General features: G+C 40.9%; 1 protein-coding gene across 7 annotated transcripts in view; it reads right to left on the bottom strand.

Moving 5' to 3' along the window:
- The window catches only part of Mctp2 (multiple C2 and transmembrane domain containing 2), a 280,804-nt gene that overhangs the window by 125,888 nt on the left and 138,874 nt on the right, over window positions 1–16,042 (bottom strand). For 5 of the 7 annotated variants that reach the window (XR_013042415.1, XM_076545038.1, XM_076545039.1 and 2 more), the window contains 3 exons: window positions 14,019–14,149; window positions 4,741–4,927; window positions 2,347–2,440 (listed from right to left, as the gene is read on the bottom strand). Coding sequence is in view for 5 of the 7 variants with exons in the window: in XM_076545038.1 (XP_076401153.1) it covers window positions 2,347–2,440; window positions 4,741–4,927; window positions 14,019–14,149 (412 nt within the window). In the remaining 2 variants the exon portion in view is untranslated. The remainder of the gene's footprint in view (window positions 1–2,346; window positions 2,441–4,740; window positions 4,928–14,018; window positions 14,150–16,042) is intronic. The other 2 variants (XR_013042416.1, XM_076545044.1) reach the window with 1 other exon arrangement.

The raw sequence follows: 16,042 nt of genomic DNA on the forward strand, positions 1-16,042 counted from the left end.
AATAACATCTCCTTACTAATTAATATTTTATAAAAAGGGTTTCACCTTGCATTCTGGCATTTACAAAGACTCCTGTTAGAGTTACATCCCCATTTGTTTAACTAGCCAAAGTGCTCTTTGGATAATGCTCAGTGGCCTGAAAGAGCTTTCATCCACTGTAATTTCAGGGGCCTCGTGGGCATCAGATGACAGGATGGGTAAATAAAGCAGGTTGCATACACTCTTTACAAAGTTGACATCATCGTAAGCAAGGCCTTACAAACAACAAAACCATTGATGCGTTGTCCTTAATTGCTGGGGATCAAAATTCTACAACTGCAAAAAAAGGTTTTTAAAAACAGTCTTCTCAAATGCATAAACGCATTCTTGGAGCTTAAGACTTTTCCTAAGACAAGCACAAGTTCTACCTCAATATTTAGAAATAAAAATAATCCATTTTGTAAAAATGAATTGATAACACCAAGTATGTTTCAGTGATGGCAAAACGCTGACTGTCAAAGGCACATGTTAAACACTGTCAAAAGCACACATGAGTCTGATGACATGCATAACAATGCTGTGATGAAACGCCTCATTCTGCATTCTAATCTTAAATGGTTCACAAATCAAACAACACCTGAAAGAGACACAGATGTAACAGTGAACGTTTTCTCAATCCATCAATGAAAGGAAAGGACAAGTTCTTATTTAATGAGACCATTCACATATGCAGTTACATTAGGGAATACTACAAGTACCCATTTGAGGGTTGAGAAGATGGCTCCGTCAATGAGTGTTGCTCTATGAGTGTGAGAACCAGAGTTTAGATCCTCAGAACCCATGTGAAACCTGGGGCGCAATCTCAGCATGAGGGCGGCAGAGACCAGGAATCCCTAGTATAAGCTGGGTAGACATGCTAGCTGATAGGGTGAGCTTGGACATCAACAAGGTACCCTGCCTCAGTATCTAAGGTGGACAGCAATTAAGAATGCTATGATACATCAACCTTGGGACTAAACACACACACACACACACACACACACACACACACACACACACACACGGGGTAGGGGGGGCATGCACATGTACCTATGCATGGACCTGTACTCACACACATGCAAACATACACTATACACAAGGTAAGTCTGTAAGACTTAAAATAAGTCATATCAACAAATTGTTTTTTGACAAATGGGATAAAGGAATAGAAATTACTAATGATGTATTTTTTAACCACCAAACAAAAACATTCTAAGAAAGTAAAGAGAAATAAAGTAATTGCTGTTTAAAAAGAAAACAAAACAAAAAGACTTAAAATTGTTGTTTTTTAGTAGGTCATCAAAACACATCTTAAAATCTATTCACTGTGACATTCCTTGGGGTGGAGATAAATCATTTCACATAGGTACACAGTAGTCCTTTCTTCTCATCTGTAGCAGGATGTGAACTTCTTAAAACTGAGTTCCTATTTTCAATAATTGTTGACAAAGGATGTGCTTAAACATTAAAATTCTTGCCAAGTTTAAGCTTCTTAAAACTTGGTCTTATGAATTTTCATCTTATTAAAACTTAATATAGAGTTAGAGAGACGACTCACAAGTTAAGAATACTTCCTGCTCTCCCAGAGGACCCAGGTTCGGGTCCCAGCACCCACATCAGGAAGACTGCACTGCCTGGAAATCCAGGAGATTAAACACCACCAGCCCTTCACTTGGCGCTTGGTATAATGTAGCGATGAGTGGGGAGGGACAGGTTGGACCTGGCCATGTCTGGAAGACTGTACATGTTGCAGGGCCCACTGGAGCTCAAAGAAGGTCCATTCGGGCCTCCCTCTGAAAGTTCAAGTTCACAAAGCGCCAGGAGAGTGTTCCTAAAGGGCAACAAGAAGTGGGAAGCAGTCCCTGGGCCTTTACCTTGGTCACTAATACAGTGACACTCAGACCAACAAGGAACCGCCGGCATTGCCTGCTGAAGAGTGAACTGCAGCATTCAGCAGTAAAGCAAACGTGTGAGGCAGGCAGGAGCCATAGGAGAGACCGCAGCAAAGCAGGGCCCGCCCGCCCGAAGCATAGTTTACAAGTACAGAAGCTGAAACTGTGAGGCTGGCAATCCATTAGCATTTTGGAATCCCAAATGAACCACTACATGAATACATCTGAGTAACATTATTTGAAAAGAAATTATTTCGTGGAAAATGCTCATTGTGAGAAAACAATTGCTCCCGTGTGGGCTTTGCCTCCTATTACTTTATTCAAAGGAACCCGATAGTTACTTCTACTTATTAAGTGTCGTGTTTTGCCTGAAGCTCACTTTGAAGCAAGACAAATCACGACAACGGAAGTGCATGAAAGGGCTTGTGTTCTGTACCTGAGAAATCAGCTGCCAAGAGGTCTGCCGCCTTCAGAACCTTCACCTGTAGAATGCCAACGTCCTTCACATCCTTCAGTGAGTTCTGCAAGGCCTGTGGAGACAAGGAGGTTAAAGCTCAAGTGAGCTCTTGTCTGGAAGTTCCCCCGGAAGTATATTCCAGATTTCTCTCCCCCTTGCTCATAAAATTCTGAGAAGAGTTGCAGAGCTGTCTTATGTCAGACCCCAGGGCCGTTAGGCATGTATCACAGCCGGATTAGAGGAAAATTGACTGAGAATTAATTAACTGCAGCCTCAAAATAAACAAATTAGAAGCACTCACAATCTGCTTTTAACATCGCCCCCTGGTGCTAGCATAGATAACCCACTGGGAAAATGTGTGGGTGGAATTACACTCATTCTCCCCTGCCTTTTCTCATTAATGCAACTTTTAAATCACCTTTAAAGGCAATATCAAGCTGGTCTTGTTATTATAAACTTTATGGATACTGTAGGACTAACCTTCATCCCATCATAAAAGCTTACTGCCAAGGGAAAGAAATCAGAGATAGAAAGAGACTCAGTTTCCTGATCTATGATTCAACCTGTTCCCATTCATTAAATGAAAAATTGGGCTTCTAGTACCACCCTGTAGTCATATTCTCTTTAGTCTTTAATTAACATGGTCCACAGATTGGATGCATTCACTACATTCACTCAGGATTCTGAAGCTGGCACAGCAGTATTTAGGTGTTTCTAACTACACAGCATCCTTAAAAACACGTGTATCAGAGACAAGCAGGTACCTAGTCTCATGCCTACAGAAGAGGTTTACTGAAAAAAAAAACTGTAGCTTCAAAACCTCCAAAATTGTTGCCCTCCTTGTTAAATAACTAAAAGGGTGGGATAAGCAGGTTCTAATGACTAGGAGACAACAGTAAAGCCTTGTTATTTGGGCATGTGGGAGTGAAACGGCAAAAGTTTGATATTAAATATGTTTAGCCTAATCTAACATGCAGCAGCTCTAAGAATTTTTGAAAATTATTGTCTCTATATATTTTTACTCTAAAAAAACCAACGAGTTAGTTTTTGGGCTACATGGAAGCTTTTGAAATGAATATTTCTATAATTAAAAAAAAATAGAAATGCTGTTTACAGATCACTACTCTGCCAGGATGGTGGGCATGTGGACCTGTAATCTCAATGTTGAGACTGAGGCAGGAGGATTGGAATCTGAGTCAAGCCTAGGCTATATAGTAAGTTCTAGGCCAGCCTAAGCTATATAAAAAGACCACATGGTAGTGAATTATTTCTCTCTCACACATGCTGGCTCACTGAAGACACTCAGGATGTCTATTTTCTTAGTAGCCTCAAATTCTAAAATGTTATTCAAAGCAGTCATTATGATGCCACAAACATTATTTTATAAATATAAAGCATGCTTCATAAATTTCACAATCCACTTGAATTTCAGTCCACATAAATTTCACAATCCACTGTCCACTCGAGGAAAGTATTCATTTTCACCTTCCATTTACTTAAACAAAGTCCTCAAAGAAGACATCAATGGTGAGCTCTGCCAGACGTCTTCAGAATATAACAAACTGGTATACAGACTCTGACTTCACGTGAGATATAGGCCTAGAATTTTCCCTCCTGAAGATTAAGACATTCAATTCAATACACCCGCACAGTGAAGACTTCCGAAGGCAATGAGCTCTACCCTGAGGACAACATGGCCACAGAGTAAAGATTCATCTTGGTTCTGGTTTCCAGGCTTTAACTTTCTTCCAAAGTTAGAAATAAAGAACATGTGTTGATTTGCCAAGAGAAGGAGACCAAACGATGGAAATAAAGCCACCTGGAAGGCCATAGTACAAGAAACAAATGGACACATAAATGCTAAGTATACCATTTCACACATAGCAGTAGTTAGAGATGGTCAAACACTGATGTCACCATCAAGGTGGTACAGAATAAAGTCCTTCACATTGATATCATGCCTTATCCAGGCACAGCCCCCATCCTAAAAAAAAAATATCTCTGTATAAAACATGCTGAACATTTATAGTTACTTAGAAAGTTTCCTCTAATGAACTTCTTTTTCTGTTCAGATATCCACTTGAACCCACAGACAGGCTAAACTAGTATTCCTAGAGTATCCTAAAGCAACTCGCAAACAGCTTCCTGTTGATTTGAAACAGCAAGGCAAAAACAAGCCTCCTTTTCCCACATGCTAAGGCATCGACCCCTACCTCTGTTGTCTTGGTATATGAGACATGGAATTAAACTTGCAGCAAAGATCTCTGTTGGTACTTTTTTAAACACAGAGACTCCATGGCGACTTAAAAGTGCAAGTTGGTGGGAGGAGCCAGGGAGGAAGGGGCCATGTGACGAGGGAGGCATTGGACTCACATATCGCTGGGAGATCTGCTTCCTTTCACTGGGATCCTCGAAGGGGCAGACACAGAGGTCAGAGATGGAGACTCCAGTACAGGGAGTCAGGGTGATCAACATGAGGAGAGCCCCGAGGCAGCTCTCCAGAGGCAGCTCCAAGCAGTTGTCTTGCTTCAGTGGGAGCGCTGAAATATCCACTTTACACCTAGAAACATTGCAGGAGATGGGGAAAGCAGGGGTTAATGCAAGGCCATAGTCAACTCCTGGAGCCCCACCCCCACCCTGCTTCACACACACTCCCTCAGAACCAAACTTCACTCCATCTGGACACAGGGTATTGATCGGGGAAGGTTGCCAGAGCTCCTCAGGATTCTCTCTAGGCCTAATGTGCTCTAAATTAAAGATTCACTTTCATTAAAGAAAATGAAAAGAAAAGGCAATAACAGAGAATGACAAGGAAGAAAAAAAGATGCCAGGTCTTTGCCCAATAAGGGCCCCAAAGGACAGTACAATCAAGAATGAGGGAGGAGAGTTTGGTGAGGTGGGAGTGAGCGTCAGGGATGAGCTTTCCCTGTAACTTCCCTACCCTAAATAAAGGATTAGGAGTTTGCACACAGAAAGAGAAAAGTCAGGACAACCACATGCGGGGTGGAAGAGTGAACGCAGACACCATTGTCTTCCCAACGGATTAAAGCCAACTGGCAAATGTTCGTTACAGAAATTTGTTGAGGTGGTTTCCTAATAGGCAGGCTTCCCCGGGTGAGTTTCTTGTGGACAAATGGAGCCTGAAGTATTGTTGAATGATCTCTGCAACATTGCCAGGAAGGGCTGTACCCATCTGCTATAAATTGCAGGTTTTCTGCCTCTTAAGAGCCAATGTTGTAGAGCTGCTGAAAACCTCAAACGCATTTAAATACAGAAGCAAACCCTCCAAAGGGGGATAGCTAGGTGCCGAGCTATTTGCTGGCTTCCACACCGAAAGCTCTGGCATTGCGGCACCGCATCGTCTAAGTTTCAGGATGCAGGTGGGTGAAGCAGCCAGGAAAGCACTGGGGGGCAGGTGGAGGCAGGCGATGGAAGCGCTGAGATTTAATTATTTTATACAATTCTCAGAGACTCTGTACAATTATGAATGTGATGAATATTCAAGACTTTGGGAAAGAATAGAAGCACTGCCTCTCGCAAGGAGCTAAAGCAGATTTTTATACCAACTTTTCAAGGGACTTTGTGTGTGAGCAAAAAACTAGGAGTCGGTGGCCTTACGGGAAGGATCGCAACGGCAATTTTGAACCCTACAGATACAAAGACAAAATTAATTGGAACAATCGGGGTCTCCCTCACAATTAAAAAGGGAAAACGCAAATTACCAGTCCATTCCCATTTTTATTACAGGATCAAAATTCACATATTAATAAGTGACTCTAAAATTAAACATGCATAGGTTTTTTACTTGCTATTTATGTAAAGTGACCCCAATTATAGGGAGGGGTATGGATTATTTTATATATATTATATATTGTTTATATTTATTTTATATTTATAATATACTATGTGTTACATATAATATATAAATTATAAATATGAAATTTATATCATATTAACTTATATTCTATATTATATATACAATAAATTCTCAAATATTTCTAATAGAGACAAATTATAATACAAATATCTTTAGTTTTCTGTGCTTTTAATCAAAATAATGCTTTTATAGCAGTAAGAAGCCTTTGTGAAATAAAATGTACTGCTACCCTTGAAAAGAGGGGTCACTTAATAGTTCTATTTTATAAACAATCATTTAAGTGGGGAACCAAACAAGTGAGGGAGACCCCAATTGTTCCAATTAAGTTTGTCTTTGTATCTGTGCTTAATAGAGAAATATCAAGTGTTATATACCATCTTCTAAAAATTACAAGTTTGGGAACTTGTTATTAATATCACATGAGTGCGCATACTTAGGGTATTATTTTCCGTTGTTAAGGACATGTTAGTTTGGAAGGGGAATACATTTTCTCAACATTATAATCAAACTGAAAACTTTTTGTCTATCCATGAGGCTTAAAACTGCCATTGCTGTATGTGGTGCTTGGTTACCAATTACTAGTTATCTGCTAATATGTAAAATCCGCTGACGATTTGGATGAAATTCCTTCTTAGTTCATTGTAAGAGGCAATGGTTCTCTTCCTTATTAACAAAGCAAATCTAAACTCTTCCAGATGTAAGCAATATGTTTAAAAATCAATTAAAGATGCATTTATTACTTAAAATCTTGAAAAGACAATTCAAGACCCTCTTTTATTTGTTTAAATAGTTGTGTTAATTCTTTGAGAACTTCATACATTGCATTTGGAAGGTTTTCATCCCCATTACTGGAATGTATTTGTCTAAGAGAATATATAAAATAACTTGAGTTAGTTTTTGTTTGTTTGTTTGCTTGCTTGCTTGCTTAGGCTGTTCCTGAAGTCCAAAAAAAAAGTTTTCGCTGCTTTCTGAGATGTTCTGTGCTTTCTTTTTCCCCACTAACAGCTGTAGGTAGATGCAGGATCAACCTGTACCAGCTACAAGGAGGATAAAAGATCAACCTCTCTACCTTTTATGGACAAGTCATAGAATTAGCCTGTCAGCGTGTTATGTGCCTCACCAAGGACATTCTCACATGGAGCAAACTCTTTTTTGTGATGAAGCAGAAAATATCCATTGTGGTTTGTGGGTCATCATCTCTTCTGAAACTGCTCTACTCTTTCCTTATAACACAAAAGCTACAATATAACCAACAATGTAAACAAATGAGATTGTTTTCTAATAAAGCTTCATTTACTCAAAAGCAGGCTTTGACTCCGGGATTCTGTTTGTCAATATTGATGCACAGAAATGCTATTATTTGGGCTGTGGTGAATTATGCCAGCAGAAGTATTTTTAATTGCAAGATTGCTTGAAGGTAATATAAAGAGGTCAATAAAGGCATCGGAGACACTAGTGTAAGAAATTTTAAAATATTTTTTATCTCATTATACCCTATGAAACGGAGCCAAAATACCCAATGATCTGTTTGCTAATAAAAAGAGATAAAGAAAGATTATTATAAAATTGCTCTGCTGTAAGAAACTCCACCACTTAGAAGTCCCTTATAAGAAATCCGATTAATGAAAATTAAGGAAGCATAGTGGTCAGCAGAGTGCCATGCTTCTCTCCGTGTGCAAGGTTAGTGACCCTCTCTGGACAATCAGGATAGTGAACCCACAGGGCCCATGGGGAACCAGAAAACACACATTCTAGCTTCACATCTCAGCAAATTGAGTTCACAGGAATACTGACACAATTCAAAGATTCACCTTGTGAAAATAAAGGCAGAATGGTCGCTGATTTATGCACACCTAGAGAGAAGCTGCTTTATTCATCAACGTGACGTGGGATTCCATGGCTATATGCCCTGCTCGATTCTCTAACTTCATCCAGAGACATCATCAGCCTTTTCCCACCTGTCAAGATTCTGCGGAACAAAGGAGCTTGTCTCCTTGGTAGACAGCTGCCTGCATTTGTGCTGACTTCCTAAGCGTGTGTGCCACAGGATGCATGTAGAGGTCAGAAGGCAAATTCAGCAGTTGGTCCTCACCTTCTACCTTGTTTCAGAAAGGCTCTCTTTGTTCCTTTCCCCAAGCTCCCTGGGATTCTCCCATCTGCACCTCCACCTCCCTATAGCAGTGCTGGGATTCCAGCTGTTCACACTACGCTTCTGGCTTTTACATGAATTATTGGGATTTGAACTCTTCTTGCTTACATGGCAAGCTCTTTGGTCCACCACGCCAGCCCTTTCTGCCCCACTCTCAGCCACTTATTTGACAAACCTCTGTTTATGTCACCCTGTGTCCTGAACTCTGCCCACTTTGAACCAGAAACCCAAGGTCATTTGCATGACTCCGGAATCCACACCCTTCACACCAATGGAAGAGCCACTGTTGGCTGCTTGTGACCGCTCAAAGTTTAGTGCTCAAGGGCGGAAGATTCACCGTTTTTGTGTCGTAATGAACCTCACTGCCTTGAGCTTGCCCAGCACACAAGAGGGCTCCGGGACTGGTGAATAAAATAAATGCTCAAACAATTGCCACTGGAGTAAAAAAGTAAAACTGCCCCCTCATCTCAAATGACAAAAATCTGTCCCTTTGGTTAATTATTTCTCAGCCATCATTCTTCCCCTGTATAGAAAACGGCTGAAGTAAACGGACTTCCTGGGTTTGAGGTTGAGAACTCCACAGTTCTACTCACCTGAAGGAAACAGAGACTAAATTACTCTTATTATTTTTCCCCCAACAGACATTTATTGAAGCCCCCCTCTTTCACCACAGGCTGTTAAAGTGCTGATTTAGCATTGTTTCTGACCTCCCATTCTTGTCTTTCTCCATTAATCCCACAACATTTTAAGGTTTTAATTCAACACATAATTTTACCATATCAGTCAGCCAAACCGGCCCAACTTTGACTTGCTATGGTAGCTTTTAACCTCTCCTTCATTATCATAATTCCATGTTTTATATTACAGACTGGTCGGCTTTTAGCTTAAATGCAAGGGGCAGGAAAGAGCGCGGTGGTTTGAAAAGCTGTAAATCTCAGCAGCTGAGGAAGTGGGCGAACAGGAAGAGAATGGTGAACGTGTCAAGCCTGGCTGTAAAAGCAGATCAACGACATGGGCTGCAATTTGTCCAGAGAAATATTCCAGCCTGGACTGTTCACTGCTTCAAAGCCACTAATAAACTGGTAGGATGTCAGAGGCACTTTAAGACACCATCTGGGACCGAGGAATGACTGTGAGGCAGATCAAAACAGGAGTGTGCATTCTCAGTCTCAAGCTTTGCAAATTAAGTTTAGAATACTCCACGGAAGAGAATCTCTACAGTCACCCTGAAATGGAATGTATCCATTAAGAAAATGATTTCTTCGTTGAAACAGCACAAAAATGAAATAATTGATGTTCACCTATTCTTTCTACTTTTTCATTTCATTAACAACAGAGGCTGGAGGATGGCTGAGTGGGTAAAGTGACTGCCGTTCAAGCAGGAGGACTTCAGATCCTCAACACACACATAAAAGCTGGGCAGAGTGTTCACAGCTCACTCTGTGCTGGGGGTCCACGGTAGGGGGATTCCTGGAGCTTGTTATCTGCGTGTATTGTTAGTTACACTGTATCGCATGCACTCATAGCTGGGACTGGTTTCTCTTGGGCTTATGTCTTCCTTTCCTTGAAAGTTTACTCCCCCTGCCTCAGGTCTGATGGTTTCTTTTTACAGTTGCTTTGCCAAAAAACAAAACCAAACAAACAACAACAACAACGAAAGGTGGATTAGGCAGCATGTTCTCAAGGGAGGTTGGCTCTTGTGAAAGCATGTTCATCTTTGGGACTCTATCCACCCTATCTTCAGTTACTGAAGGTCAGATAGAACCTGTGGGTGGATATGCTATGGCAGAGGGGCAGTCACACTCAAGAAAGCTTCAGAACATAGATGTAGGGAAGAGGCAATCTCGAGACCACTGTTGTGTATGTGAGCCCAGCTCCTATAAGCAAAGGCTACACCACCCATGAATCTCGAATGGTGCTATTCATCCCCCAGTCAGTAAATATGCAAATATCTTTGAACATGCCCACTGTTCATATATATATATATGGTTACATTATATATATAATAAAACTTATATATTATATATGTTATTATATTATTATATATTATATTATTATTATATATTATATATATAACTGGTTACATATATATCTATATATGTATATATATATGATTACATTTAATTTATTTGAATTAAATAATTTTAGTTTTATATTTTATAGAGATCTATAGTTGCCATAGAGAAAAATTTCAAAATTATTAACAGAAATGTAATGCTCACTGCAGATAATGTCAATGGATATTGCTACTGTTTCTGACCTGAATGTTAGCCATGGACTCCAGCAAAATAGACATACAGTAGGTTCATTACCAAAATCACACAGTAACCCCTAAAATGTTATGTTTCCTTCCTGTATCAAACTATCCACAATGGGAATCTTCACCAAGGAGAATTTCCTTAGAGGGGTATGAGAATATTAATATGTCTGTATTCTCCAAATAAAATGGAAGATGGGTCTCAGGAAACAGTGAGCATCTGCTTGCACCACTAGAGAGTCCTCTAGTTTTGAGTAGTTGAAGCAAGAATAGCTAAGTCTTGGAGTGACCGATACGAAGGAAAATAAGCTATAGGGGGCAAAAATGGGGAAATGTGGGCTGGTAGGATGGTATCTTAAAGTTGCTTGTTGTACAAGCCTTATGACCTGAGTTTGAACCTGTGACCCCACGGTAGAAGGAGAGATTCTACTCCTGGAAGTCATCCTCTGATCTCCATATGAACATCTTGGCTTATGCCAACCTGCACACACAGACACTATTAAGTAATTTTTTTTAAAGTTGAAATTAAAAAAAAAGGAAAGAAACTCATAAGAATAATCTACAAGTAACTTGCCAGAAATAACGGCATGCTAGTACAATGGTTTGCGGTTCTGTTTGTTTATGAGACAGGGTTTTGCTGTGCAGCCCAGCCTGGCCTCAAACTCATGATTCTCCCTGCTTAGCCTTCTGAGTATTAGGATTACAAAATCCAAGACACTTTGTCCTGCCATCATGTCTCCATTAAACCTGAGAAGGAGTATTCTGTGTGAGTAAAGACTTGTGTCTGCTTATATTCTGTGCAATGCAAGGCTGCACAGAGCCAGGGCTCCCAGGAGACACTGTTGTTATCTTTTGAATTGCAAGAGGGGGAAAAAGGAAAAGGATGCCCAAAAAAGCAACAAAAATCCTTTCCAACCCATAGAGAGGAAGGACAGAATGATGAGAAGACAGGTAGACATCTCAGTTACCAACGGGAAATGGCTAAAATAATAAGTGAATACTCAAATGACAAAACACAGGCCATACAGGACGTCTTCAGCTATTTTTTGTCTCTCTGAAGCCACATAACACTCATTTGGAAAAGCATTTCCTATTATGTGACGGAAGCACGGCAATGCAGTGATATGAGACATGCAAGGCATTATTATTTGCACCTACTAAAATAACTCTGGGCCATTCATCACAGAAGACCCAAATACCCACTGTGCAGATAACACTTTGGGACATAGAGTTCTCAGAGTTTCCTGATTTAGCCTTAGTCCTAACTTTCCGATCCTACTGTCCTTGATACAGGCAGGGCTCTGACATGTCAGAGAGCTGAGGATGTTGGAGGTACTGGGAAATGTCTGAGGCATTTCAGTCTCCGTATGTGGGCATGGGAGAAAGAAGCAAGACCAGACCAGTAACTGGACATGAAGTGGCCATCAAGCACCAGCCCACACCTGCTGGATCTGGGGTATGTGGCATGATCCAGCTCACTATCTATGCTATGTGCCCGGTTGGCCCAGAAAGCCGTGAGTGCTGCCTAGCAGACAGGCAGCAGAGAGTATGCATGAGAAGACATGCAAGGCAAAGCCAACTGTGCTGGGCAGGTCCGGGGTGAAAAGCAGAGATGAAAGTGCCATAGCTTCTGGCCGGTGGTTCCCTTAGTAGGTACCTGGCCACGCATAATGGAATGCAGACATCGTGTGCAGAGGCACATGTCTGTTTCTGTGTAATTGTGGGAAGTAATTGGTGTCAGGTGGATGACAGCCCGCCAGTCTGCTACAAGTGTCTTGTTACATGTCAGGGAACACCATGTAACAGGACAGCTGTGTGGAGACAGAAGGGGGGGATTCTATGGGTGCTAAGTTGCTCCTGCAGCTGCCTCTGGAGGGAAGGATGAGATACAGACAGCAAGAAGGACCAACGCTGCATGCACGGCAGGGTCCCACACACCCTGCACTGAGGAGAGCTGCACAGAGAAAGACGACTCTGTGAAGGAGTGCTCAGCTGGCCTCGTGCCAAGTCTCCCTCGGAGCGTCTGACTGTTCTCTGCACTCCCTCGCTGTAAAACGAATGGGTTCTACATAGCAGATAAGTTCTTTTAATCTTTATTTTTGAGTAATAAACCCTCGTCCTTGGCTGGAATCCTGAATATCAAGGTGTACTGGCTACACAGGAGAGGTGAAGTGGTCCCTCGCGTCCCTCCGCAGTGGCTCACCACAGAGCCTTGAGCCGAGGCTCCAGACTGGAAGCCAGCCGCAGACAACCGCTGGCAATTCTTTACACATTTGTGTTCATCGTTTAAGATTTGTATACAAATGATGCATCTGGGGGGGGGGTACTAAAGGGAACGATTTGCTAGAAAGAATGGGATCTTTAAAACCCCAAATCCTGGCTCTGGGATTTATTGTCCTCAAGCCCAAGGCCACATCACAGGACGACTTCCTCTCCCTAGTTTGCAGAGCTCCGCGGCCCTAGATCAGAGGGAAGGGTTTCCTTTGTGTCCACTACAGGCCAGGCACGGTGCTTGCGATTTTATGGTATTCCTCAATACAGTCCTATGAAGAAACTATAATTCTCACGTTATTATTTGTTACCCATCGGTGACCACCTCAATTGAGCTGTTTACTTTAGACCACCTCCAAAGTAAACAAACCACAGAATGGTTTTGGCTGCTTCAGATTCTATAGACATTGAATCAAGGACATTGAAACTTTTCTATCACGGGGAACAACTCACCTTCTTCTCTTCCTAAATGTATCACATGATACATTGTAAAACCAAAATGAAATCCTGCAAATGTTTACAGATGTATCCCAATGGTCTGAGATAGCACATAATTTCCTCTGGAGTCTTCCTGACTCACAGACTGCAGTGGGACCTTTGAATGTATGGATTCAACCAACCTTAGATACAATGTTTGCTTAAAGATTATACCCATAGTAATCACATGAAGTCATCTGGGGATCTATCAAGGACTTACATAGGTTTCACATTATGTTAGGTATCATTTGTAATCCATACACAAAGCATGTAAGATAACCAAGTACCTGTGGTGTCTGAATGCAAATATGTCACACCCCCCATGCACTCTGACCTTTGAGTATATTATTATCATTATGAGTTCCTGGAATGAGCTCCCTATAGACGAGGAGGGATAACTGTTTTCTTCTTTTGCAAGCCTGATTTGAATACTGAGTTACATCTACCAACTAGAAAATCAACTAATACCCCTTCCACATTAAGTGGCTGTCCAGTGTACTACCTGCTCCCTTGAGGTAGGAGATGGGTGTCCACCCCCAAGCCAAACACATGAGACATTCTTTCAGAGCTAGCACTGTCCAGTTAGGAACTCCCCCCCCAGGAGTAGCAGAGTGACTCACGTGCCCAGTCGCTCCTCATGCTTTTTGCTGTCCTTTCCCCACACTTCAATGTCCAAAATGCCCATCCTGTCAGAGAAGTAGTGAAAGTCAAACTGTTCCTGCCACTGCGGGTTTGCACTCTTACACAGTGTCTAGAAAACATGCAGTTACAGAGTTTACTTTCTCAGAAGGTCGGTCATGGCCACAGCAGCTACACATTTATGTCATGTCTACAGGGCAGGAAGTCACCATGATGGGGTGGGGCTCTTAGCAAGATACACTTAAACTTCTGGAATAAAAGGGACCCTCGTGGACTCAGGATTTAGCAAAATATGACTACGCTTTTAACTGACTCCCAAATGCAGCAATTGCTCCATCAAGTTAAAAAGACTACCATAAGAAACTGTAAGAACCACACAAACATGCAGTGCATATATACAAAGAGCCTGCTCATTCCTACTGAAGACAGCATTAACTGTTTAGTCAAATATAAGCAATGTTTGTGATGGTGCATATACCAGAGCTGGCTTAAGCATCAGATAAACTAACACTTTGTGGGCTTAATTAACATCTTTTGGACACATTAAATGAGAAATCTATAATATATGATAGCACGGAGCGTCTAATTTTGAGTCCAAAGATAATGAATCACAATGCTTTGTCAAAGAGAAAACAAGACAATTCCACTTTACCATACTGGGAAATTAAATGGTTATAGAAAAATCACACACACACATGTTCCTGTGTTCTCTAAGTGTGAACAAATTGCCTATGGGGTAGCTTTTCTGACAGGATCTTCATTTTCCTTTCTTTCATAGAGATTTAATTTGTGAATAAATATTTCAAGCACTGGCGACTGAGTCTGGGCTCTAAACCCACAGATCAACTCTTAAATCAGCACCAACTACTCTCAAGCAAGGTAAAGCATGGGCTGCTCACACCTCAGCTGCTGCCATGTCATATAAACACATTTGAGCTGGGTTTCATACCATTTTTTTTTATCATATCACATCACAGAATTTAGATTCCAAGAAGAAAAAGATGTCTTAGAAATAGAAACTCACTGCAGTATTTCTCGCAGGGAATGAATGAGCTAGACATTGGTTTAACTCTGTACTCCACCTCATACTGTGTAGCTAATTGTCACAGAGATGAATTAGCTTTCCAGAAATCCTTAGCCTGACCATGAGTGGCTAAAGGCTTCCCCAGTAGAGGGAAGTAATCATTCTAGGTCACTCAGTGCCAGGCTCTGCCTGAAATGATTATCTGTGTATTTCAGATTTCACTCACACTCACTTTTCCACTCTTTGCACACTCCTGTTTGCTGTGTGCCTTGTCTCTCTGCTCCTTTGTGCTGGAGTTAAGCATGTCTAATATTGGGTTGTTGAACTGAAATTTAGGCAGAATACAGCCTCTTGCCTTCCTGTCTCCTTTTCCAAGCTGTCTCTATCTGCTTGGCTGCTTCCTGGATGCCAGGAATCCAAGTGCAAATATCCTTGGGTCCTCTTTCAAGACCTTCTAGGATTGTTTTGTCTTTTAATATGGTCTTTGGCAAGTGGCATAACTTTCAACTACGCTAGCCCCTTTAATTTCATAAAACATGCAAAATATTCCTATCTGTTAGTCATAAAACAGTTATATCAAGATGAAAACAAATTAATTTCCATGGTTAAAAATGATATTTTTTAATTCAATCCACATCAAATTTCTAAAATTAAGAACTATATGGAATTTGGATTAGTAGGACCAAACAATTTATTCTTTAAAAAACAGTTAAAAGCACTGTTATTTTTTAGTACTTTATGTAGTTTATTTGGGGAAGGAAAAATAATAACAAAAAATAAAAATAGCAAAACCCAGAAACATCAGATACCTTTTTTTTTTTTGGTGCTAAAACTAACAAGGAAACACACATACAATTTTGAAAACATTTTTACTTATCTCCAACATTTTAATGTTCTCAAGTAGTCTGTAGCTTTATTTTAGAGTAATGAAGAACACTCATCTACTCTTTTCCTACAGAGCCCACATTACTTATTCTCAAA

The sequence above is a fragment of the Peromyscus maniculatus genome, chromosome 1 (assembly GCF_049852395.1).
Source record: "Peromyscus maniculatus bairdii isolate BWxNUB_F1_BW_parent chromosome 1, HU_Pman_BW_mat_3.1, whole genome shotgun sequence".
NCBI lineage: Eukaryota > Metazoa > Chordata > Mammalia > Rodentia > Cricetidae > Peromyscus > Peromyscus maniculatus.